The 23,840-nt window shown below is 44.3% G+C and overlaps 2 protein-coding genes across 7 annotated transcripts; one reads left to right on the top strand and one right to left on the bottom strand.

Moving 5' to 3' along the window:
* Positions 1-8,312: 8,312 nt before the first annotated feature.
* On the top strand, positions 8,313-16,783 carry ppef2b (protein phosphatase with EF-hand domain 2b). The gene is made up of 15 exons (XM_084693834.1): positions 8,313-8,432; positions 8,719-8,773; positions 8,883-9,058; positions 9,198-9,312; positions 9,559-9,605; positions 9,768-9,934; positions 10,017-10,053; positions 10,514-10,663; positions 10,957-11,301; positions 11,448-11,633; positions 11,829-11,971; positions 12,353-12,459; positions 14,517-14,680; positions 14,926-15,013; positions 15,458-16,783. The coding sequence occupies exons 1-15, from the start codon at positions 8,364-8,366 to the stop codon at positions 15,652-15,654; spliced, it is 2,046 nt and encodes a 681-aa protein (XP_084549960.1). The 5' UTR covers positions 8,313-8,363; the 3' UTR covers positions 15,655-16,783.
* Position 16,784: 1 nt separating this feature from the next.
* On the bottom strand, positions 16,785-23,332 carry nup54 (nucleoporin 54). 6 transcript variants are annotated; one of them, XM_084693835.1, is made up of 15 exons: positions 23,199-23,332; positions 22,500-22,601; positions 21,563-21,646; positions 21,120-21,155; positions 20,335-20,418; positions 19,719-19,880; positions 19,106-19,320; positions 18,798-18,985; positions 18,470-18,666; positions 18,281-18,335; positions 18,039-18,132; positions 17,627-17,734; positions 17,353-17,472; positions 17,057-17,167; positions 16,785-16,953 (listed from the first exon to the last, which is right to left on the bottom strand). In XM_084693835.1, exons 1-15 carry the CDS (start codon positions 23,236-23,238, stop codon positions 16,825-16,827), a joined length of 1,725 nt encoding a protein of 574 aa, XP_084549961.1. In that variant the 5' UTR covers positions 23,239-23,332; the 3' UTR covers positions 16,785-16,824. The 6 variants fall into 6 exon arrangements, with proteins under 6 accessions (XP_084549961.1, XP_084549962.1, XP_084549965.1 ...); XM_084693836.1 differs by having other exon boundaries at positions 21,563-21,643; XM_084693839.1 differs by lacking the exon at positions 20,335-20,418.
* Between the last annotated feature and the right edge of the window lie 508 nt (positions 23,333-23,840).

The raw sequence follows: 23,840 nt of genomic DNA, 5'->3' as shown, positions 1-23,840 counted from the left end.
TGAAAAGGAGTTGTATTTAAAGTATACTATAATTAACCTTTTCCGTCTGAATGTATTCAAAGCTCCAGTGTTGGTAACACTGCTCAGAGAGAGTTAAGAGAGTTCTGGCCTCTGAATGTTAAGCCAGGGTTCACATTTTTGGGGGGAACACTCAGAAGCTTGTCTTTAGTCCACTGCCGGTTGCCAGTCATGCAGTGGGAAACTGCTATTTAAGATAGTTCAGAATGCATATTATGTTTTATTAGGCCAACACTAGAGAAGAGGAGGGACAGGGAGTCAGATGGCTGAGCGGTGAGGGAGTCGGGCTCGTAATCAGAAGGTTGCCGGATCGATTCCCCGCTGTTCCAAATGACGTTGTGTCCTTGGGCAAGGCACTTCACCCTACTTGCCTCGGGGGGAATGTCCCTGTATTAACTGTAAGTCGCTCTGGATAAGAGCGTCTGCTAAATGACGTAAGAGAAGAAAGAAGAGCCAGTGCTAGGGTAATACTGTAAATGGCAGCTGTATTGCATATTTCTTGCAGTAAAGTCCTGTTACAAATGAAGCCTTTACTGCAGCAATTATGTTTCTGTCTTCTTTTTTTCAATACAGTAACCGTACATTCTATAAAGCTACTCTGACATCGGTCATTCATTTTTTGTTCTGAATTTCTGCAGCAAAAGAAACTAAATGCATGCATTTACTAAACCCAACAAAACAATGTAGAGGCTTCAAAAGAAACTGCATTGCAAACACAATCTATAATCTATATAATGTGAGACGTGACACATATAAAAGAATGCAGTTTCTTTAATTCCAACTGATGTTAGTGTTTTTTATGACATTGTCGTATGATTGACTAAATGTTACTGTGAAAAGAGAACGTGTGTTAGTGTTTGGTAGACATGGTGTCATGTTTAGTGTATTTTTGTGTTATGACAATTAGTGTTTGAGTTTAGTTTACAATGTGTGATTTTGAGCATGAAATTAACAGTTTTGCCAATTGTGTGTGGTAGGTGTGTTGGTGCGTTAAGAGTTTAGCAAACTTGTTTGAGTTATTGAAAAAAGTGTCATAGCGATTGTAAAAAACGGTATTATCTATTAACAATCAAACGTTATCAATTACTCCCATTGCTATCCAATCCTATTCCAGGAACCTTCTGTTAGAAAATGTTTTTACAGATTTTCAGAAGTTTTTGAGTTTTTGTTTCATAAATTGGATCTGTTAGGATCACAAAAAAGAGCTTTTCCCTGATGTATTTTCAGAGTCACAAGGTATTTTGGAAGGATGAGGCCACATGCCTGGCTTGATGATAAGACAGCGACAATCTTACTTGAAGTGTATAATTCTTCGACCAAAAAGACAGCTTTCTAGCAGGTGGGTGCTAGGAGCTCAGTCCTTACTGGGGGAAAGGCTGGTTTTCTGGCCCGCAGCCACACATTGGTCACCTCAACAGAGGATAGGACCAGGGAGCACCAAAAGCAGCCAGTTCCTGTGAGATCGTCTGGCAGCATGGCATCTGCACCAATAGGACATGAGACAGAAATGGTAGGAATTAACAAACATTACCACAGCTGTAGCACTAATCTCAACCAAATCTCCGGTTCAATTGGTGTTTCTCACAGGCGACCTTGCATGTGGCCCTTGTCCTGAACATTAAAAAATTATATTTCCACAGCTGGATAGATAAAGCACAATGTTTTATCACATAGACTAGAGCATTCTGTTTTCTCACTTTCTGTTTTTCTTTATTACAAATATCTACAAATAAAACTCTGTGGAAACAGGGATTTTATCGTGTCTCAACCAAATAAAATAAAACTGGTGGGAACGAGGACCATTATGCACAAAATTAAAAATACACTCTTATGGATGATAGTTTATTGTTTGTTTATAGTTCTATATAAATAATATCCCTATCACTGACAGCCATGAAACATAGTGTCACATCTATAAAGTAGATGTGTATAGAATGTCTACACAGTACTTTTCAATTCCATATGGTATGGGGTGTGCAAGCATTACCGGCAAGGGAGTGTTACGAGGGTTCAGAGAGTGTGCCGGGGAATAAGCGGAGCTAGTTCAGGCATGGAACTCGGGCAGCGCGCGCCATATCACCCATTGCGGTGTTCTCAGCCCGTAGGCTTAGCTTGATAGGCGGCACTATAAAGTCGCACACATGCACGCACACGTGTCCTCGATTACCCTTGTGTTCTGCGCTGCTGCCACCCACCGCCATCCCCTTCGCCCCCATGTGGTCTGTCTGTCCTCCCCGTGGGGGATTTAACTTGTTGCTCCCTGCCTCATGTCATGCATGCTGCAGTGAAGGCAGGGAGCGCTTCCCCATGTACACCCTTTCCGCCAATGTTAAACCATTTGTCATGTGTATGAATAAATGGTGAAATCAATCACGTGAGTGTCTTGACTGAAATGGGTATTGCTCAGGTTCAGTTGGAGGTTGCAGAGGACACCTTGGATGAAAGTGAAGCTCTCTGGAGAAATGACCCAGTTTTCCTCGCCAGAGACAGGAAGCATTCTGACAGCACTTCTGTTCTGTGCCGTTGACAGCCGTGGGGCCCTCAGAGTCGACCCCAGGCACTGAGGAGACAGGAAACAAACATTGAGCACTCCTATATAACACACTGTGTACAATAAGCATTTACTGCAGGATGGTTTGAATCACATCCCTGGTTCTGTTCTGGCCCACCTGCTCTTTCCCGGGGGGTATGGGAGATGGTGCTGAAAACAGCCTTCCACTGCTCTCGGATGCCAGTCAGTCCACCAGAAGGCAGTTGGGGCTCCATCTGCAGGTTCAGGCCACCAAGGATGGTCATCTTTATGCTTTGAAGTGACTGTCCATGCCACCTGGAGAGCACAGTATCACCACCATCACTTTCACATCCCCTGTGAACTTTTTTATTTTCACAAAAGCTGAGCTTGAAGCATTCCATGAAGCCAACATGATCACATTAATAGAGTTCGACTCTGTTGACATCACTGAGGTTAGAGGAGAGTGCCCACAACAGTTTGTGTTTACAGTTCCATAGTTACAGAGACAGTGCAACCTGGGAAGCTATCATTCAAAAGCTATTTGTGTTCCATACAAGCATGTGGCTTTACGTGGCTTTCAAATTGAAACTCAATTTTGGCTTCAGGATTGAACATTTTGAAGTGACCATGTTGAAATAAATTGCTAACAACTCAGCTATATTATTAATCACAATATATCACATTATTTGTTTCATTACAATAGCAGAACTATATCTGTCTCATGTAGTATTTGTCTGTGCTTATGAATTTGTTTTGCAGACCTAAAGGGTCTTTTTATACTCCACAGTGCAAAGTAGGGAGTGCTTGACAAAGATTTATTGCATTGTTAATGTCTGAGCGAAACAGCGTGTTACGAGAGCTAACATACGGCTGGTACAAATCCAGGTTATGCTTCCCACACTAATCTGAAAGTGGGAATGGAAATGTTTTCCCCATCATTTAACCTCTTAATTTGAAGGAGCCTCGGAAAACCTCTGCAACTACCTTTGTACGTGTACCTTTGTGGTATGTTATCTAATCCTCTAATACAAACAAATAACTTTTTAATCATTTGTTGCACAATAACATTAGCCAAATAAATCAGATATTTGCTAGTTTGACTCACAGATTATAAAAAGTAGGTGATAGCAGGAGTGTCTGAGATTGACGTTCAGTCCTTCTCAGAGGGCTGCCGAACAAATGTTCCCCCAAGTGAGCAACCAAAGACAACAAACATCACAAACAACGCCAGTGACATTTTGGAAACCTAGTAAGCCAGGTAGAAAGAAATGTCACAATGCAACTGTATGAACTAGATGGGGTTCTACAATAGAGAGAGATATTGGTCCTGCAGTCTTGATGAGACTGACAGGGGTGTTTTTGAAATCAATCGGTTTTTTTTTGTGGGGCTACTGTACTCAGAAAGAGAGCATCTATTGTTTGTTGTTGACTGGGAACCTACGTTTTATCTCCGCATTCACCAACTTGGCCTTGGAATATTTAACATTGCTGTTCCCTCACTGTGAGATGGAGAGAGAGAATGAAGTTTTTTTTTTTATTGGCTGGTTACGTGGTCCAGATTAACATGTTTAATTGTTAACCTCTGTAAATGATTCTGTCCATCTCCTACATCTAACCTAAATTAGAGGAAAAGGTCATCTTTGCGAATGGTTGATTCTTTGCCAGAGAGGTGGTGGAGAAACCAAGCTCTTTTTACAACTCCGAATCATTGAAGAAACCACCTTTCTGTCTTTTCAAGAGTCCGAGCAATGCTACCAAGAGTCGTCTATTAGTTAATAAAGAGCTGCTAATCTCAATGACTCAATAACCTGTCGGCCACACCCAAATATATTTAAAAACACATTTTCAACTGAAAGAAATAAGATATTTGGATACATAGTCAGGTAAGGGGTTGAAGCCCATGATGTAGCCGGTGATGATGTTGGGTTAGTGTGGTGTTAACTGGAGTTTATACGCGTTTGCATAAAACGGGCGCTTTTTACAATGCATGCAGTTAGTCCATTGCTCCATATAATTCCCCAGAACAATGCACGATGATAATGACAGGATATGAGAGGTTTAAATAAAGGTTAACAGCTAAATATAACAAGGTGGTGGTCATCAAAGACAGGGAAGTTTGCTCTGTACAGAGTATTCTATAGGCAAAATATTTAACTTTATAGTAATTATATAATAAATGTATAAAAAAAAAGATTTTGCTCTCTGAAACATTCAAGGATCAACGTGTCACCGGGTTTCTTCTAACTTATGTGGACGGGACAGCTGTATGCCAGCATCTTTGCATGGGAACTAAAGGGAAAGGGGCAGCTTCAATGTTGATGTGTGAAAGAATGTTGTTCCTAAAATAACTGTGAAATTGAGAGGGTGCTTTGATTTTTTGATTTTTTATTAAAACAATTGGAGTCCTTGAGTGTTGGTCATCTCCCACCTCACACAGTAGCTAAGGGAGTTCCAGCACAGGCAGCTGTTACTGGCCACCATCACTAAAAATCACAAAGACTCTCTATGCCACGAGCGAGGTCGTGTGGAGGGTGTGGGTTGCAGGTGTTCGAAAAGCAGACACAGACAACATTCTTTGATTGTCTTTCTTAGACAACAACATACCAATATCTGAGGGTGTTGAGGTAATAATCCGACTGTTTTCAACATCCAAAAGTCCTTTAGTTTTATTAAGTGTTAAAGTCTACTGGAAATTACCCTGAAAATAGTTGGAAAGTGGGGAACAGTTCAAAAGAACTTCATGGGCCGGTAGTGCAGATGGAGATTAAACGTATTCTAGGACCAAAAAATCGAATTCAGTAGAAAACTCCATTGAGCTTGTTTTTTTGTACTAGACTAGGCTTAACATGTATGTAGGACTAAATGTGCCATAATTAAATAAGTAAAAATACATATGAATAAAAAAATAGATATCTCTAAGTGATGTGAAGTTGCATGTTTTTCTTTTTGTGAACATTTATTAGAACAAGTTCCTTGACAGTGAGTCTCACACAGCATGTCATACAATATTATATATAGGCTAATTATAATAACAATATAGTAATATAACAAATTATATATAATACAAGTACAGACCAAAGATAAAATAAGATCAAATAAAACACAAATGGCAGATGGGTTATCCCAATGGGTTCATATAGTTACATATTCAATCAAGCTTGTCCAGTCAAATGTCAACAGAATGTTCATTTTAACAGATATATTATAACGGGTGTCTATTTTGCCTAGTACATTTTGCAAAGCCCACTGTTCCCTCTGTTCCCTCTGGACCCACTATTCCCTCTGTTCCCTCTGTTCCCTCTGGTCCCTCTGTTCCCTCTGGTCCCTCTGGTCCCTCTGTTCCCTCTGGTCCCTCTGGGCCCACTGTTCCCACTGTTTCCTCTGGGCCCACTGTTTCCTCTGGGCCCTCTGTTTCCTCTGGGCCCACTGTTTCCTCTGGGCCCACTGTTCCCTCTGGGCCCACTGTTTCCTCTGGGCCCACTGGTGCCACTATTCCCTCTGGTCCCTCTGTTCCCTCTGGTCCCTCTGTTCCCTCTGGTCCCTCTGGTCCCTCTGGTCCCTCTGTTCCCTCTGGTCCCTCTGGTCCCTCTGGGCCCACTGTTTCCTCTGGGCCCACTGTTTCCTCTGGGCCCACTGTTTTTCAATTGTGTTTCAATAAGATTGAAACTTGTATGTCTGCTACTTGATTGACCGCTCAGGTCTGATAGTTTGCTCTCAAGTGTCCAATCACAATGCTCCAAGCACATGAGGACAGCTCCATGTAATGGCTTATGTCCCGCCCCTTTTCATTTAAATTAAAATGTGTCGCATCATTTAAATTGAAATGTGTCGCATCATTTAAATGAAATGTGCATTTCTTTTGAAAGACATGCAACTTCACATCACTGAAGAGATGTCTATTTATTTATTTATTGACTTATTTTTGTATTTATTTATGGCACATTTACTCCTCCATAAATATGTGTCTGCAAAACCAGTCCAAAAACTTTCAAGGCGGATGTTATGGAAATGATTGTTGTATCATACATTTCTGAGGAATTTCTGAACAACAAAACAGAATGGAATCTCTTGAATGAACCTCAGTGCCAAGGGACTGGTTAAATCTGTCTTTTCTCCAGCTGTTGCCCTTTATCAGAACCTTTATCCGTTTATTCAGAGTAGATGCCAGCCATAGTAAGGCTTAATCCTAATCCACTTGCATCTTGTTGTTTTGGCTAAGTGGTCACGAGGCTCAGCCAAGACACTTGAGGCCATGCTGGCTGCTTACTAACCTGAGACAGAGAGCCAGCAGCTGCACAAATCGACGTGATCAAGGCCCTGCATATCCTATATAGAGGCAGCCAGAGAGGCAACAACTGGAAGTAGATGGGTAGTCCCACGGTTTAACAGTGAATATGTCTAAAGGGTCTCCGAGGTGTCGTGGTCTCGTGTCTTAGTGCTACCCGGAAGCGGGCAGGGACCGTGCGAAGAACATTTGGGGGCAGCAACGCAACTGAGATGCTGGAGCTCTGAGGAGGGTTGAGAGGCAAGGTGGCCAGGTGAGGAGACTCCAGTGTCGCTGCAGTGTGTGTTTGAATGTGTGTGCAGTTGGTGTTGCTGACGGGATTGTCAGATGAAAATAGGATTGTGGTATAAGGGGGAAGCGACAGAGATTTTCTGTACTTTTTGTCCTGTAGTTCATTGTATTTACTTGGAGCTGAAGCAGAATATAGAAGCCAATCATAGAAGTCCAGGAGGGGGGTGGGGGTGGGATCAGAATGATCTGATTAAAACCCATCCGGTTCTTATTGAAATGAGACTTTCACATGGTAAGCCTTGCACTTGCTTAATCATCTGGTAAAGCCCACAGTGGACAGAAAACTACTATGGCTGCCAGAATATTCAAAAGTTATGAACAAACTGTATTCAATAAAGGCTCGAAAGAGTACATTTACATTTAGCAGACGCTCTTATCCAGAGCGACTTACATTAAGTACAGGGACATCACCCCCGAGGCAAATAGGGTGAAGTGCCCTGCCCAAGGACACAATGTCATTTTGGCACGGTCGGGAATCGATCAAGCAACCTTCTGCATACTAGCCCGACTCCCTCACCGCTCAGCCATCTGACTCTATGTTGTGTTTGCATGTTGGTCCAAAGAGCAAAAGGTCATGGGATGTGGCTTCACAAAATCCGAGCAGCAGCAGCAGCAGCAGCAGCAGCTGAAGAAATGCAAACGAGGTGTTTTTTCTTTATTAACTTCATTCAACCTGATTAGTCATCATTTTGAATATCAATCTACATTGCATACACAACATTCACAACATTCATTGTGTTCCATAAAAGCTATTCCTCTGCTAATGCTATTGTTTTTCTATTTCTCTGCAGCCAGCATATCAGTTCCAGGTAAATCACTATTTCAATTTTCCAATTGCAATCAAGAGCAAAGATTAAAAACATATATATATATATATATATATATATTGACATTATATACAGCAAAACAGGAATTAAATAAGGCTTACTTCACTCTCTCCTTGTTGCTGATGTCAAGCTGCCACAGGTGAGTATTCTGAACTCTCCATTTGGATTCATCTCTACTGTAGTCAAAGAACAACCCCTGAGAAATATCTATATCATACCATCATGGTCATCATATCTGATCAATAATGTCTTTCATTCTAGTTAATGGATCTGTACCCCATCTGCACCCAGAGCAGTTTCCCTCCATCCCTCATCCCTAATTTTAACCCTCAATTCCGTCATCCCTTCATCTTGACCTCCCTCGCCCTCAGCCATAAGGTCAGCCCTGCTGATCCAGCGCTGGTACCGTCAGTACGTGGCCCGGCTGGAGATGAGGCGCAGATGCACCTGGAACATCTTCCAGTCCATCGAGTACGCAGGCGAGCAGGACCAGATCAAGGTGACTAACAGTCGACATCCAGACACAAGGCCACAAACTCACATCCACATACAGTCAAACTGTCTAAGCCCTACCTGTGATGTACTTGGGTGTGGAAATCTCAATGAATGGAGTGGAGTAGAGTACAGTTGAGGAGCACTTTGTTGATCTCTGGGGGTAAATTGCACCTCAGGTCCTCATGGAACCTAACAAGTGCATAGGGCTTGGTACTCGAGCACAAGACCTCAATGTTAAGTCCCCATATAAGAGGTACAGTTATAAAAGACGTACATTCTCTCATCTACAGCTGTATAATTTCTTTGGCTACCTCATGGACCACTTCACCCCAGCCAGCAGTGAGAGTAAGATGATCTCTTACTTTTTCACACAGATAATTAACAACCGCAGACAAGCGAACGTGCTCTTAGACCCCATCTGCCCCCTTTAAGAACCATGACGTGTCTCCCCCAGGAAATCTCATCTCGCACCTCTTCCGTGAAAACGACATTTGTCGTGACGTGGAGTGGGAGAGATACTTCTGCTACAAGAGCATCGAGATTCCTGATATCTACAGCGGGCCAAACCTCACCTTCCCTATGACCTTCTCCAACGCAGCAGAGCTGGTAGAAGCATTCCAGAACCACCAAGTAGGCACTACTTCTCACAGCATGGCCGTAGCTCTTGGACAATCACAGATGTGATCAACAGAACTCACGTACGTCACCACATCCACTCCAAGACAAAGGATTCCTTACTGATCGACCTATCTCTGTTTTTTCCTAGTAGCAGCTCCATTCTCGATACGTCCTTCAGCTTCTTGGGGAAACCTGGAGGCTTCTTCGAATCCTCCCCAACATAAATCAAGTCTCCACGTGCAAAAGCAGGGAGATCACCATCTGTGGTGAGGAAAACAATAGCAGGCCACAGAGAGAAAGAATCAGAATCAGAAATCAGAATCAGAAAGGGATTTATTCGCCATGAAAGTTTACACAGACAAGGAATTTACTTTGGCAGGAAGGTGCCTACAATAAACATATGGGAATCTAAAATTAAAGAGGCATCAGTGTTGCCTCACAAGTCATTCATTTAGTAGCAGTCTTTGACATACAGCTGAAAAAGTGTGTGACTTGCTCCTTAATTTTTCCAGGAGACTTACATGGGCATCTTGATGATCTGTTGCTGGTCTTTTATAAGGTAAGTATAGGGCTATTTTCTTTCCCCCAAACTGACAATTAGCCCTGTTTTGTAATCCTACATTTTTTTTTTTTTATTCACATAATTGAATTTTTGAATCAAGAATGGTCGATAGCATTTTCATCATATAAATATCAAATTACTCTCGTTCCACACAATCAGAACGGTCTGCCATCGTCTGAGACGCCCTACGTTTTCAATGGAGACTTTGTAGACCGAGGCAAAGACTCCCTTGAGATTCTCCTCATCCTTTTCGCTTTCCTCCTGGTGTATCCCAATGATGTCTTCCTGAATCGGGGCAACCATGAAGATCACATCGTTAACCTGAGGTAGGGTGTTAAAACACACATGCATATTTCTGGTACAGTTTATAGAAATCCAAATATTGACCTTTCCCTTTCTTTATTCCAGATATGGCTTCACCAAAGAAGTTCTGGGGAAATACAGGGTGGGTCCCGTTTTCCGAAGTCCAAACTCAGTAGTAAAATCACTGGCGTTCTAGCCTTTGATTATACCTATAGTGTTGTTAAATCCCATGTGCCATCAGGCTGATGAGAATCTGCTTGCCTCAGCAGAAAGTCTAAATGTGTTTAGATTAGGAGCCACTTATAATGTGTACGTCGGATATGGGTCAGCCTATTCGTATAGCCTAAGGAGATTAGGGGACCTTACTCAGCCAGCAGTGAGACTGAATTACCCTCCTTAGGGTAACAACGCTGTAACAACACGATGACTCACTTATCAACCTTTGCTTGAACAACAGCGGTTGATCAGCTGGCAGACAAACAATCTTGGTTCAGACAAATACTGTAAAACTGCAAACGTGACATCAGCCTTGTTTTTGACGGGACTACCGATTCGGAAAAGGGACATCTGATCTGCACTCATCAACGCTCGCGTGTCTACAGGTTCACGGTAAGAAGATTCTGAAGCTTCTCCAGAAGATCTTCAGTTGGTTGCCGCTGGCGACGGTGATTGATCAGAAGGTGTTGATTCTGCATGGAGGCATCTCCGACACCACAGATCTTCATCTTGTCGCCCGTGTGGATCGACACAAAGTGAGAGCTCTACATCTCACAGACAAACACAGTCCATCAAACTCACATAACGATCACTTATCATGAACGAATATATTTATAAAAAACAATATAAAAAATTTCTAATGATCAAATGATACACAAAAAATGATACCTAGAAATGTAACTCACTAAACCTGTCTCGAATAAACTCACATAGTGATCTAAACTTGTGTGACCTATATCTTCCAGCTGTCAACTGGTGTGAATTGGTATGTATCCAGAAACGTTTCGTAAGGTACAGTCTGTTGTTACGTGTGTGTGTTTGTGAACAGTATGTTTCAACTCTCCGGCCTCCCAAGAAGAAGACATCCATCCCCAAAGGTCAAGGCTTGGACTCTGGTATGGAAGACGAAGGTGACCTCCCCAGGAACGCGGATAACCGACGACGGGTCCGCTCCCTGACCCACTGCAGCTCCACTCTGACCTACAGGCCGGACCTGCAGCGCCGCTCTCTGCAGACCACCTCCCCTCGCATCAGCGTGGAAAGGGAGCTGAAGGAGAGACGGCGGCAGGCCGGGTTCAACCAGTCCTACGGCGATCTCCGGAGCTCCTTCCTCTCAGAGTCCGACTCCGATTCCGGAGAGGCTGTGGAGACGGATGGGGACGAGTGGAAGCAGGTACAGGAAAGCTTCCCCTCGTGGTGAGACCAATCCCCAACAGGAGAATAGGAGACAATGTCCTCAGAGAGAAAGACTATAGGGGTTAGCCCCCCTTATATTCCCCACGGCGACAGCATGAGATGTTTTCTCCGTTTCGTCTTCAGATCGTGGACCTGCTGTGGAGTGACCCCATGCCCCAAGACGGCTGCATCCCCAACAAGGTGCGCGGCGGAGGGTGCTACTGGGGTCCCGACGTGACCGAGAAGGTCCTGGGAAGACACAACCTGCAGCTCCTCATACGCTCCCACGAGTGCAAGCAGGACGGCTACGAGTTCTGCCACAACCGCAGGGTCAGAGTGAGGGGAGGTCTGCTGGAGAAAAAGGCCCTTGCACAGAAACACACCTCTACAACACATTGGCATTTCCTATGCCATTCTGTGGCAAAGAGGCGCTATACGGGTCTGAATAAAGAGTTTCAGTCATTGGTGATGGCTTATCGATAATGACAACCACTCTGCACTGGCCTCTCTTGTCTGTCCATGCAGGTTTTAACCATTTTCTCGGCATCAAACTACTACGAGTTGGGCAGTAACCGAGGAGCCTACATCCGACTGGGCCCAGACCTCACGCCCCACTTCATCCAGTACCAGGCCAGCAACACCACACGGGAGTTCACAATGAGGCAAAGGTAAAACAAGTCGCGAATCTGGACTGTGGGAGCAAATTTGAACAGTTTTGTTTTAAGAGCACTTGTTAGATTCTTTTAAATGAAACTGTGTTGGAGGGTGGCAGCTGCTTTAATCGTGTGGATCAAAAATCGACTTCACACACAAAAATTGCACTCTGTCATGTGTAGACCAATGATAGACGACTTCTCACAGAAAGACACTTTGGACAGTCATCAATTGAATAAAAGCCACACACATATTTGAACATCACAACACGTGGATGCTTCACACAGCCCAGACAGACGTCAATGCACATCTGGTTCCAAATGTGAAATGTACCTTTTAGCTGCGAGCTAGTGTTGTGGAGACGTTGGCTCATTCGGTGTGTCGATGTGTGACAGTGTCGGGAGGACGGAGCGCTCTGCTCTCCGGGCTCTGAGGGAGCAGCTGTTTGCACACAAGTCAACGCTCGTCAGCGCCTTCCAGGAATACGACCCCAACAACACAGGTATCGCTTTGACTTGTCACCTCTCTCAAATGTGCTCATCATCCCTGGACTGGCAGCTCACCATCCTCTGGTGGCTATGGGAGTATACATGTGCTTGATTATGATTTCTTAGGGGTTAGAAATCATACTCAGCCGGACTGACAAGGACAATGAAAAGGAAACTTTGTTAGCTGTGTGTCAACTTTTACTTTGTCCTTAACACAAAGAAGATCAAGGGCATTTATTTTGGTATGTCTAATCTGTTTTGATAATGTAGTACAAGCAGGAAGTAATTGGTGTACCGAATATCTCCAAGAAGTTCAGACGCTGTTTATTTATTGATCCAGTGCTATTTTCTGTGTAACAATAAATTCAATGAAATCTTTATCTTATTGTATTTAGGTAGAATGGAAATGCTTGGGAGTATGAGAGAAAATCAGTGAAAGATTGTGTGGCCACGAGCATGCTACTAAGATTCTTTTGAATTTTATAGGTAGGAGGGGCTGTGCAACAATGAACCCAATGAACTATTTTCCAGGATTTTTTTATTTTACCAAGTAGTTGCAATACTGGGAACCGGGTTGAAACTCAAATCAAAGCAGTAATGCCTACAGCGATTGCTGTGTTGAAATAGCAGATGTTTGAATGCTCACCAACTGCAGAACCAGAAACCTGGTCTACAAATGTATTGTACTGTTTAATGCAAACATGGGATGCATTATTTATCTATGCATCATTTGTTTTATCCTGTGTATCCCTGTGTTGTATCTGTACAGTCATAGATTAAAATATTGGCACCCTTGTACTTTAAGTAATATAAATACAATGTTTTCCTAACTATACAAATTGAAAGTATTTGGTCTCCCCAATGTTACCGTTAATATCACAGAACCTTTTGTTTTGGATTCAGAAGTTGACAAATTCACTCAAACCAGAAAAGGGACATAAATGGCATTGACAACATTATTGACACCCTAGACTTCATATTTGACAGTAAAGCCTTTGGTGTAAATAACTGCTATCAATTACTTCCTAAATCCATCAATTAGCTTCCTGCACTTCTGCAGTGGCAGTTTGGCATTCTCCTCCTGTGCAAACTGCATCAGTTTTCCCAGATTAGAAAGATGCCCTCTCCTAACTGCTGGTTTCAGATCTCTCAACACATTTTAAATTGAATTTAGATTCCTGGCCCCTTCAGAAGAGTCCAGCATTTAGTCTTGAACCATGCCAGAGTGCATTTTGACTTTCAAATGACACCAACCTGTCTGAAACTGGGTCCGACGCACATTCCAAAATACCTTGGTATTCACTTGATTTCATGATGCCATGTACACTTTCAAGGTACACAGTGCCATGGCAAAAAAATGAAACCACAAAACATCACTGAACCTCCTCCATTTAGACTGTAGTGAAAGGGTTATTTTCTTTGAAAACGTGATTCTGTTTTCTGTACACAAAGATGCTGTGCATCATGAATGGTGCGAGTTGAAACTGTCGGATCTTGTGTCGGAAGGTAATCTTGAATCTGTTTTGTGGTGGGGATTTGAAAAATAGTTCGCCACAATCGTCTATCATGTTTTCTCCTGTGGCCACATCCGGTTAGGTTGCCTACACTGGAATGGGCCTTAATCTTTTTGCTCACATTATGTACGATGGAAGCATGTCAAATTCCAAAGTATAGAAGAACCACCTGCTTTAAATCAAATAATTTATAACTACTTCTAGAAAGTGCCAGCATTGTCCAGGCCATTATGAATTATTTATCAAATTCAAAAATTATAAATAAAACAAAATACAAAAAATATTAATAAATTATATATAAAATATTGTTTTCTCTACAGTCCTTTTGGTGTGCCATTTATGGGGATACCAAAACGGTGAATTATGGGGGAAAAAAGGTGCTAGGGTGCCAGTATGTCTGTCCATCGTTGTACATGAAGTAGATATGATTTATATGCATGGTGCCACCAAAAAAGGTCAATACCTCTTCTACTGTCCTTTACTGACATTGTATTCATCTTTAGAAATACAGGATATGGTTTTAAGTTTGTCTTTGGTACATCTCTGTGTGTCTCCAGGGCTGATATCTCTGAAGCACTGGGCCAGTGCCCTGGAGGGGGTGTTGAGGCTGGGTCTACCCTGGAGAGTGCTTCGCTCTCAGCTAGTCCCCAGTGCTCAGGATGGCATGCTGGACTACAACCAGTGGCTTGGAGAGCTCGCCATCACGGAGCCCAAAAAAGAAGTGGGCTGTCTTTATCAACACACACAAAGACACACACACACACACACACACACACTAGTAGGAGGTACAGACTGTTTATACCCATGCACTTTCACAGTCACACATCGACATGCATGCAAGTCATTCACAAAACAGTTACTAACGTAGACACAAGTACACATTGACGAAGCTGATCCCTCGCATCACAATGAGCAATGCTGTCCATCTGTGCTGATGACTCATGTTTTCCGTGTTTTGTCTAACAGGTCCTCAATGCAAGTCTGCTGGAGACCATGTACAAGCACCACTCCAATCTGGAGACCATCTTTAGAATCATAGACACAGACAACTCAGGTCAGTAAGCAGATTAACCCAGATCTCTGGCCAATGAACAGCACCTGACATTTTCCCAAGCCTCTCAGCTCCCGGTGATACGTCTAGCACATGTGGTGGTGGCACACTTACCAATATTTCTCCTTTCCTTCAAGAGTGCCTCATTATTGGAAAAACAGACAATATCACAATGTCAGAAATATGAAGCAAAGATTTGTATTTGTATTGTAATGACTGGTAATATTTAGGTGCCTGTCCACCATGATTGAGTGGAGCCTCTTATAGCATATTTCCAATAGAATAATTTATAAGCAGAACATACGCAATCTGTAATTTATGGGGACTTGTAAATGTACACCTTTTCAGCACTTTTGATTGTTGCAGACAGCACAAAGATGCAAGTACACAAACCCACTTTTACATCCGCCTGTTTCCAGCTAAACTGTGCCTGTCTTTGTCCCTAAGGTCTCATCTCATTTGAGGAGTTCCGTCAAACTTGGAAGCTTCTGAGTTCCCACCTGAAGACCAACATCTCCGACGAGGCTATCTCAGACCTGGCCCTCAGCATCGACTTCAACAAAGACGGCAGCATAGACATCAACGAGTTCATGGAGGCGTTCCGTCTGGTTGAGGGCACCGGCCTGGAAGAGGAGGGGCAGTGATCTCCTGCACCCTGAGCACGAGAGACACAGTAGTTGGGGTCTCCACTCAGAGATGTCCACACTGACTGTTTTTACATTTGGTTTGCTAATTCCACAAAGAAATACTAAAATTGCCCGGATATATTATTGGCACCTTCTAGAAGTAGTTCAATTTCAAGCAGGGGATTTCTGAGATACTTTGGAATTGAACTCTGCTGTGGTGAATTGAAGATGCTTGCTATATGAAAACATGCATTTGACCTGTTTTAATAGATAAAAGGTTTCCCTTTGTTTTGTGTCAGTGTGTGTAACACAAAGAGCATGGACAAAAGAATGAACACCAAAGAACTATATAAGGAAGTCTCACATAAGTTGGCTGCCTCAACATGGATAATATTCATGCTACAAGCCTCTAAAGACCTTGACTTGTTTGCACAGTGAATAATGTTATCAAGAAGTTTAAGGTTCATGCCACTGTAGCCAACCTAGCTTAACATGGCCGCAAGAAAAAACTTGATGGAAGATTGTAGCGAAAGGTTGTTCAAGTGGTAGAGAAAACACCAATACCACACAGATTTAAGGTGACTTTCAGACAAGACCTGACAGTTTTAGCTCACACAATAAAAGGCTTCTTTTTTTGTATTTTATTTTTTTACTCAGGAGGATCCCACTGCTAAGAGCAAGACAAAAAGATTGCAATTTACCATAACACACCTGAACATGCCAAAATCCTTCAGGGAGAATATCTTTTAGACAGATTAGAACTTTCTGGTATACTATCGCTATGTTTACAAAAAAGTATATGATGCTTTCGAATGCCTTGCCTACTATCTAAATGGAGGTTCAGTGATAGTATGTGGTTGCTTGTTGATTTAATCAGGTGAACACCAAGGTATTTTAGAGTTTTAACATTTTAATCTAAACTGGCAAATGTACAAATAATAATGGGCAAAGGGAATTAAACGTAACCATATAAACCCACTTAGACCAGACGAGGCAAGATGAAAGAAAGAAGTGGTTTTGTGCTAGAGAAAAATAGATCTAAATTAAAAAGACATTTTATTAAACCACGTTGGACTTGTTTACGCCACTCAAAGATTTCAACAAGTAAAATGTTACCAAAAAATCATAAAAATGCTTATATACATAAGTGGTGATTTATGTCTCTTTATTGTGGAGTGGGAGCGGGGGTCAGCTGAGCATGCCCCCCCTTATGTGTACGTTGTCATGGAGACCGTGTTCTATCAGTTTAATGTCTTCCATGTCGTCTTTGATTACACTTATCAGGTGACCTAGGCCTTCCTGTTGTTGCTTGAGGTGCTGGGGAAATAGAAGACGGGTATTGATCAGGCACACACAAACACACACACACACACACAAAGGATACTGATTGGCTGACAGTAGAACTGAATTTTGTCCTCACCTGTCTGATCTCTCGGAGCAGGTCGGCATCAACGCTATAGCGTTCCTCAGACCGTACCGCCCCAAAGTGGTTCTGCATTCGGATCTGGGACATGAGCTCGTTCAACCGCCCCTGGAGGGAAGCAAGACCCGGGTTAGACTTACCAACGACTTGCGTAAAAAACCCCACAGACACACACATATTGCATTCACCCGCCAACACACCCCCAACAAGGCACAGGCACACAAACGTGCAAGAGAAGCGGCCTTTTAGAAAGACGAGAACGTGTGTTTTCGGAGCGGACGGCGCCGCCTCACCTTGAACTGCGTGGGAGCGTTGAGCTCAGACTGGCAGGTGTCCAGCTGCACGCGCAGGTGCTCCTCCTCCACCTGGATGGCGTAGCCGCTCTTCCTCTGGATCTCCTGCTTGATGAGCACCTAGAGGGAGGGAGGGACGGAAAAGAGGGAGGGACGGAAAAGAGGCCAAAACGTCGGGTATTATTTCATAAAGTTGAAACGACAGAACTCGCCCCCCCCCCCCCCCCCCCCCCCCCCCCCCATGTTCTGAGTGTATGTGTGTGTGTGAGCTTACCTGAAGAACCCTGTGGGAGAGGTCCATCAACTTCCTCTTATACTGGGCGATCTTGGCCACGGTGATGGACTGGTTCTTCTGGAGCTCGCTGATGTCGTTGGAGATGATCTGTTGGGAGATCGGAGCCGACGTGAACAAATCAAAACAGACATTTTCTCCGGTGAGCCGCCGCCTGCCGCGTCTCCCTCCCCAGTCGATACTCGCATCCAGTGTCGAGTTCCACCCATGGTGAAGGGTGGGGAGGGTAACCTCTCATGAAGATCCTCAACAAAAAGTTGATCTTTTTGTCTCTAATAGGGAGTTCCTTAACCCTTAAGGGAGGGTCCAGAGCCCCGCCAGACAGCCTCAATTCCATAACTACTTCAATCCCTGCGTGTGTGTGTGTGTGTGCGCGCGCGCTTCCAGAACTCACATCCACTCTGGTCTGGTGCTGCTTGGTCATCTGGTCCTGGATTTTCAGCCTGCGGAGGAGCTCCTTGAAACCCACCATGGGCACAGGGATCAACCTGGACAGGAACACAACCCCCCCCCCCCACACACATGGACATCAGCTCACATTCAGGGCGGTTGTAATGACTAGATACTCTCTCTCTCTCTCTCTCTCTCTCCCCCCCCCCCCCCCTTTCTGACAGTCCCTCAGGTGGGTCGACCTACTTTTCCGGGTCAGGATTGTCCTCTTTGGCCTGTTCCCAGATGATGGGGTCCACACCTAGGAAGGGGGGGGGGAGGGAGGGAGAAACTGAAAATGAAGCACTTCCAGCACAACCGTGTTTGACTACTGTCATCGTAACACTTGTAGGACAACGTTCCGGACACAGAAAGTAGCGGTCCACCCACACACACCTGCAGGGGCATTCTGCAGCAGCTGTTTGAACTGAGCGGGGGACAGCTCGGTGCGCGTGACGGACATGAGAACGCCCAGCTGCGTGAGGTGGGCCTTGACGTTGGCCTGCTCCACGTAGCCGTACAGCGTGGTGGCTGGGATCCGCTTGGACGTGCCGTTGGGGGACCGCTCCACCACATAGATGATCACCTCCGTCCTGGTAAGGGACACACACACACACAGACACACACACCGCCGCCCAAATAAGCCTCACCTCAAAGCAAAACTCCTCCCCCCCCAGTCCATCTGTAAACCCCCAGCCTGTTGTGGAGAGAGGGAGGGACTCACTGGTCGTCCGGCAGAGCTTTGACTCCCTCCACGTTGACGGCGAGCATGGGGTTCCCTCCCAGCACCTTGTGGATCGACTCCACCAGCTGCTGCTGCTGCGCGCGCACGTCCGCCTCCTTCTTGTTGAGGGCCAGGGCCACCAGGCCGTCCTCGTCCTTGCTGCCGGGGATGCAGCTGTAGCCCACGGCCTGACCCGCGCACACAGACACAAACAGTCCTCTCATTGGGCCCCCGCCCCCTTCTTAACAAGGAAAACGCGATCCCCCCGGCTGGGAATCAAAACGAGCCCCCCGCCCCCGTTCAGTTACCTTAAACCTGCAGAAGGGGTTCTCCTGGTTGAAGTCCACGGGGGGGGCGTTGCTGCTGTAGTAGCCCTTGCCTGTGCCCCAGTAGGCCTGCAGCTGGTTCCACTTGGCCAGGATGGCATCGCGCTCGTCTCCCAGCACGGTGGGGGCGGAGAGGGCGGTGACCTGCTGGTAGAGCTGGGTGGGTTGGGGCTGGGGCTGCTGGCCAAACAAGCCTCCTGTCCCGGGGGGGGGGGGGGGGGGGGGCAGAGTGCAGAAGGCTCAAGATCAGCATGACATTTTCTATTCTCATTACATTCATATGGCGTGATGCGTTCAACAACAGAAAATGATCATATACAGTACCAGTCAAAAGTTTGGACACATTTTCTCATGTGTCCAAACTTTTGACTGGTACTGTACACACACACACACACACAAGTAAAACACAGGTTGGCAAAGTATCACTTTGTTCACATCACGTACAGTACCAGTCAAAAGTTTGGACACATGGAAAGGGAAACTTTTGACTGGTACTGTATATATATTCCATGTAATAAGATATATGATCGTCGACATTTTCAAATGATGCACGCCATTTCTGGAAGAAATAACTTGGACGTGAAAAAGGTCTCACCTTGCTGTTGCTGCGTTGGCTGGATGTTGAAGCCGCCGAACCCTCCACCCAGAGTGGTCGTTCCAAGCCCGGTTCCAAACCCAGTCGTCCCTGGGGCGGTTCCAGCGCCCAGTCCAGAGGAGAACCCAAAACCTTTGTTCTGGGTGTTCCCAAACAGGCCCCCTGAAAAGGACAGTTGAGACAAAGTGAGATCCGTAGACGTGGGTGCTTGGTGAGGGTAGCTTAATGTTTGACAGAAGCCCAGTTAGGAAGGTGAGATGTTATGGTAGAGTGGCGCCATCTAGTGTCTGTCGTGAAGAACAACACACTGGGCTCCGAGCTGGCCTTGCTATGGCTAGCAGTATCCTTGGTCGTCTTTATGATTCAATTGACTGCCCTTTCTACTTGGAGGACCACTTTGAAACTCCTTTCAGCAGTTTCACAGCACTGAACAGTCAAAGTGATGTTCCACAATGCTTTCAGACGGTGAGACGAGTGTCTGGGGTGTGCTGGAAACAGGGAGTATGGGTTTACTGGATGATTGGGCTTAGTCCCCCCGTCTGTCTGTCTGTCCCCCATACCGGGGCCCCTAATCCGCCCCCTTGGCTCAGCCAGCCGTTCTGGTCCTGAGTCTAACCTGTGGTGCTTGAAGGAGCAGCAAAGCTGAAGGTGGAGCCGGGGGCAGCGGATGTGGTGGTGGTCCCAAAGGCCCCAAAAGCACCTGGGTAACAGAGTAAACCGTCAGAGAAGGGCGACGAGAGACAGATGAGGTGAAGAGGAGTGTGAGAGGGGGGGGGGGGGGGGTCGCAATCAGTTTGGAAATGAAGGCGATGTGCTAGAGCTGTGTGAGCAGAACTCACTGATCTTGTCAAATCACTTTTTTTTCTTTTTACTCGGGATTTGAGTATTCAAATTATTGGCCCACAAACCCTGTCACACAACTCCTCAAGAATGTAACTAACAACATACAAATAATTGTTGGGGTTAAAACCAGGAAAGTCCAACAGGGTTTTAAGAAGAATTTTTAAAAGTCAAAATTAAAGTTAAAAACCATGAATTCAACAGCACATGATCTACTCTACAGGTTGTTTCCATCAAAAACAGGCATCATGCAAACATCTGTGAGAAAATCATGTTCCTGGGCACTGGACAGATATATACAGTGTGTATGAGGTGGAATGAAGAAAGCAACACCAAACTAAAAACTGGAATGACTATGGAGAAATGGACAAACGTATGCTACCATGTGGACTGAACTGATTGGTTGATTGATTGAAAAACATCTACCTGCGCTAGCCAGACTATTGCCAAAATTGAAAACAGTGCCTGTGGCAGAGGTGGTGGTAGTACCAAAGCACCCAACATTAAAGTTGACTGCTGGTGCGCCGGCATTTAAGCCAAACCCCCCAAAACTAAACCCACCAGCCGCGATGTTCCCGGCTCCTAGCCCCCCAAATCCTGTAGCCGTCGAGTGAGGCAGCCAGGGGAAGAGAGAGAGAGAGGCACAGCGTTGAGTTAGTAAAGAGAGACAGGCTAAGAGACGGAGACAGGCTCAACTTTTGAAAGTGGGGTTAAACTGACATGTAAACATGAATCCAATTCCTTCCATAAGAACCACATAACTGAATCAAAAAACACTTCAAAATGGAACCAGCTCTATGAACTCCTAATCAAAATAATTCAATGATTCCAATCACTTTCTTCGATTCTACTTTGGATGTCAACAATCGATTTGGAAAGCAACACATCGCACCCTGTGTCCGGGCTTGAAGGACGTTTTCGTTATGCGTGTGCTACCGCTCATAAGGGGACGCATTTGACTGCAACACCCTTGGCCGTGTGACCAGCCCCTCAGTCAAGCTCACCTGTGGTGGTGGAGCCAAAGCCGAACCCTGAGGGCGCCGCTGCGGTGGTCGTGGTCGCCCCAAAACCAGGGGCGGCGAGGCCTGCTAATAAAAACAAACAACACAATTCAATCAAAACATCAAAAGACATTCCACACCCACCTCTTACCCAATCTTCCACTTTGTTTTGTGCATTTAGGAAGGAAAGTTGAGACTGGACGACCAAATCCGTTCTTAACAGGTTTGGCAGTTTTTCTTCAAAGTAGTCTTTTGAATTAGAGTCAGTGTAAACCAGAGTGAGGACAGAGAAAGGGAAAGAGAGTTCCTTAAAGAGACAAAATAAAAATGAAATATGGGAGATGGAGGGAGTGTGACCCTGGGTACTGGACAGTGAATGGGGAGAGATTTCTCACACCAGCCTTGGAGATGACTGCCTATTAACTCCCATGAACCTGAAGTCACAATGCTAGAGGTTAACGCATTGTAGCCTACTGCTCTGAGAACAAGGCCCAGTTAAATTGTATTTCCTTTAGCCATCCCACAGATCCTCACAGCGAACTCAAGGCAAGAGTCTGTGACTAAGCTGGTTGGCAGCACTTTGAGCTTGTCTGAGGACATTAAGGAGAGCAAGCATTTTGCCACAATGGGAGCCTGACATTCTCATGCCCTCTAATGATCCTCAAACCCTCTCCCAAGAGGAATTTGAGCAGTCTGCAAACCATTTGTTGTGGAATCATAAAGGTCATATTGTAAGAACCCTTCAAGCAAGTAGTCAAAAACAATTGGCGTCTTTATAGTGGTTGACATTTTCACAAATCTACTGCTCACACTCGAAAAATAAAACAATTTAGTCAATATTTCTAAATGAGAACCAGCATTCAGTGACATAGCTAGTGGATGAAGAAAGCCATGTTAATGAGAAAGTATGTGTTGAGAATGAGCAGAGATATGAACTTACTACCAAATCCTGTGGGGGCAGCTGTGGTGGTGGTGCCAAAGCCAAATGTGCTTGATGCTGTAGTTTTGGCACCAAATGAACCAAATGAAAATCCAGACGTGCCTTGACCAAAACAACAAAATACGTCAATGTAGCCAGTGTGGTATGCTGTATGGATATGACTGAGGCAAATGAGGAGTGAGAGGGAAAAATGGAACGACAAACTCGGTCCGATAATAGTTTGAACTGTAGAGTAAACATACAGTAAAACCGACTGATTTAAACGCAAAACGTAGGACCGCTGAGACTAGCCAGAACCTTGGTGCTGTGTATTGAGTGTAGTGGCTAGTTTCAGTAGTAGGAGCCAGTAACGTCATCAGTTTGAGGGTCTTTTACTTTTAAGTGTAAACAATTAGCTTCCAATAATGGGGCTTTACTTGAAGTATACCAACCCTTGCATTATGGTAGTCAACCAACAATGGAAATCTAACGTTATATATTTGAAGCTTGCTGATTTATTTACCTCCTTTCCAGCTAGCATTGTTAATGTTAGCCAGATAGCGCTAGCGTTAAAGCAGCTAGCTAGCGACGCAGTTTCAGTACTTGAGTTATGGCATTAATGTTAATCAGTTGAAGTCACTTAGTATACCAAATGATCATTACATTAAACAATGTCATTTTCAAAATATAGTGTTTGTAAAGAAAATTAGGTTTCCATACTTGCAGGATTGGTTGCAACGTTACCGAAGTTGAACGCCATGATCTCTCCGGTCCACAAATAAAATGATCCGTCGAATGATGTTGTATGGTTCTATAGTTCCGCAGTCAATTTCAAACCATATACATCTCTCTGAGGCATAACAATTGTAATTAATTGAAAGAGATTTACTTTGTATTATGGATAATCTTTTCCCCTGAGCGTGGGGAAAATTGTCGGGCGTTAGTTAACGGTGAGACTAAATGTTTGCTTTTTATTGTAAAGATACTACAAAGTACAAAATGCTGAAATTGTAATCAAAATGGTTGCTTTTATTTGATTGCAAATACATTTTAATACAAAAAAGACAGTTTTATTTGTTTGCGTTGCATGAAAAGCAAGTGTGTATTATTGATATTAGTATTTCGAGTTAGAAGGAGCATGTGTGATCCCATGTATAAATTCAGTGCTATCCATTTGTTTTGGTGAAGGTGTAAGGCATGTATGGATATTGAACTCAAACCCTTGATTCTAGGCACACAAATTATTTACATTAGAGTTAAAAAGCTAAATATAGTGAATAAAAAAGCATACTGCTTTCTAAACCTGGAAAGACTGTACTGATTATGCATGAAGGCTATGAATAGGAAATACCATAAACCAAT

This window comes from Hypomesus nipponensis, chromosome 27 (genome assembly GCF_054491055.1).
Source record: "Hypomesus nipponensis isolate SF chromosome 27, ASM5449105v1, whole genome shotgun sequence".
Lineage (NCBI taxonomy): Eukaryota > Metazoa > Chordata > Actinopteri > Osmeriformes > Osmeridae > Hypomesus > Hypomesus nipponensis.
The sequence above is the reverse complement of the archived record's forward strand: the minus strand, read 5'-3'. Positions and strand labels throughout refer to the sequence as shown.

What these genes read in the sequence shown, in the direction of transcription:
- ppef2b (XM_084693834.1), top strand. Translation starts at nt 8,364, where the DNA reads ATGAGGCGCAGATGCACCTGGAACATCTTCCAGTCCATCGAGTACGCA. An exon ending in CCCGTGTGGATCGACACAAA is followed by an intron (nt 10,664 to 10,956) that starts GTGAGAGCTCTA and finishes GTTTGTGAACAG; the next exon opens with TATGTTTCAACTCTCCGGCC. An exon ending in GAGTTCACAATGAGGCAAAG is followed by an intron (nt 11,972 to 12,352) that starts GTAAAACAAGTC and finishes GATGTGTGACAG; the next exon opens with TGTCGGGAGGACGGAGCGCT.
- nup54 (XM_084693835.1), bottom strand. Translation starts at nt 23,238, where the DNA reads ATGGCGTTCAACTTCGGTAACGTTGCAACCAATCCTGCAA. An exon ending in TCTCCCACAGGGTTCTTCAG is followed by an intron (nt 17,473 to 17,626) that starts GTAAGCTCACAC and finishes CCCTCCCTCTAG; the next exon opens with GTGCTCATCAAGCAGGAGAT. An exon ending in TGCTCCGAGAGATCAGACAG is followed by an intron (nt 16,954 to 17,056) that starts GTGAGGACAAAA and finishes CTATTTCCCCAG; the next exon opens with CACCTCAAGCAACAACAGGA.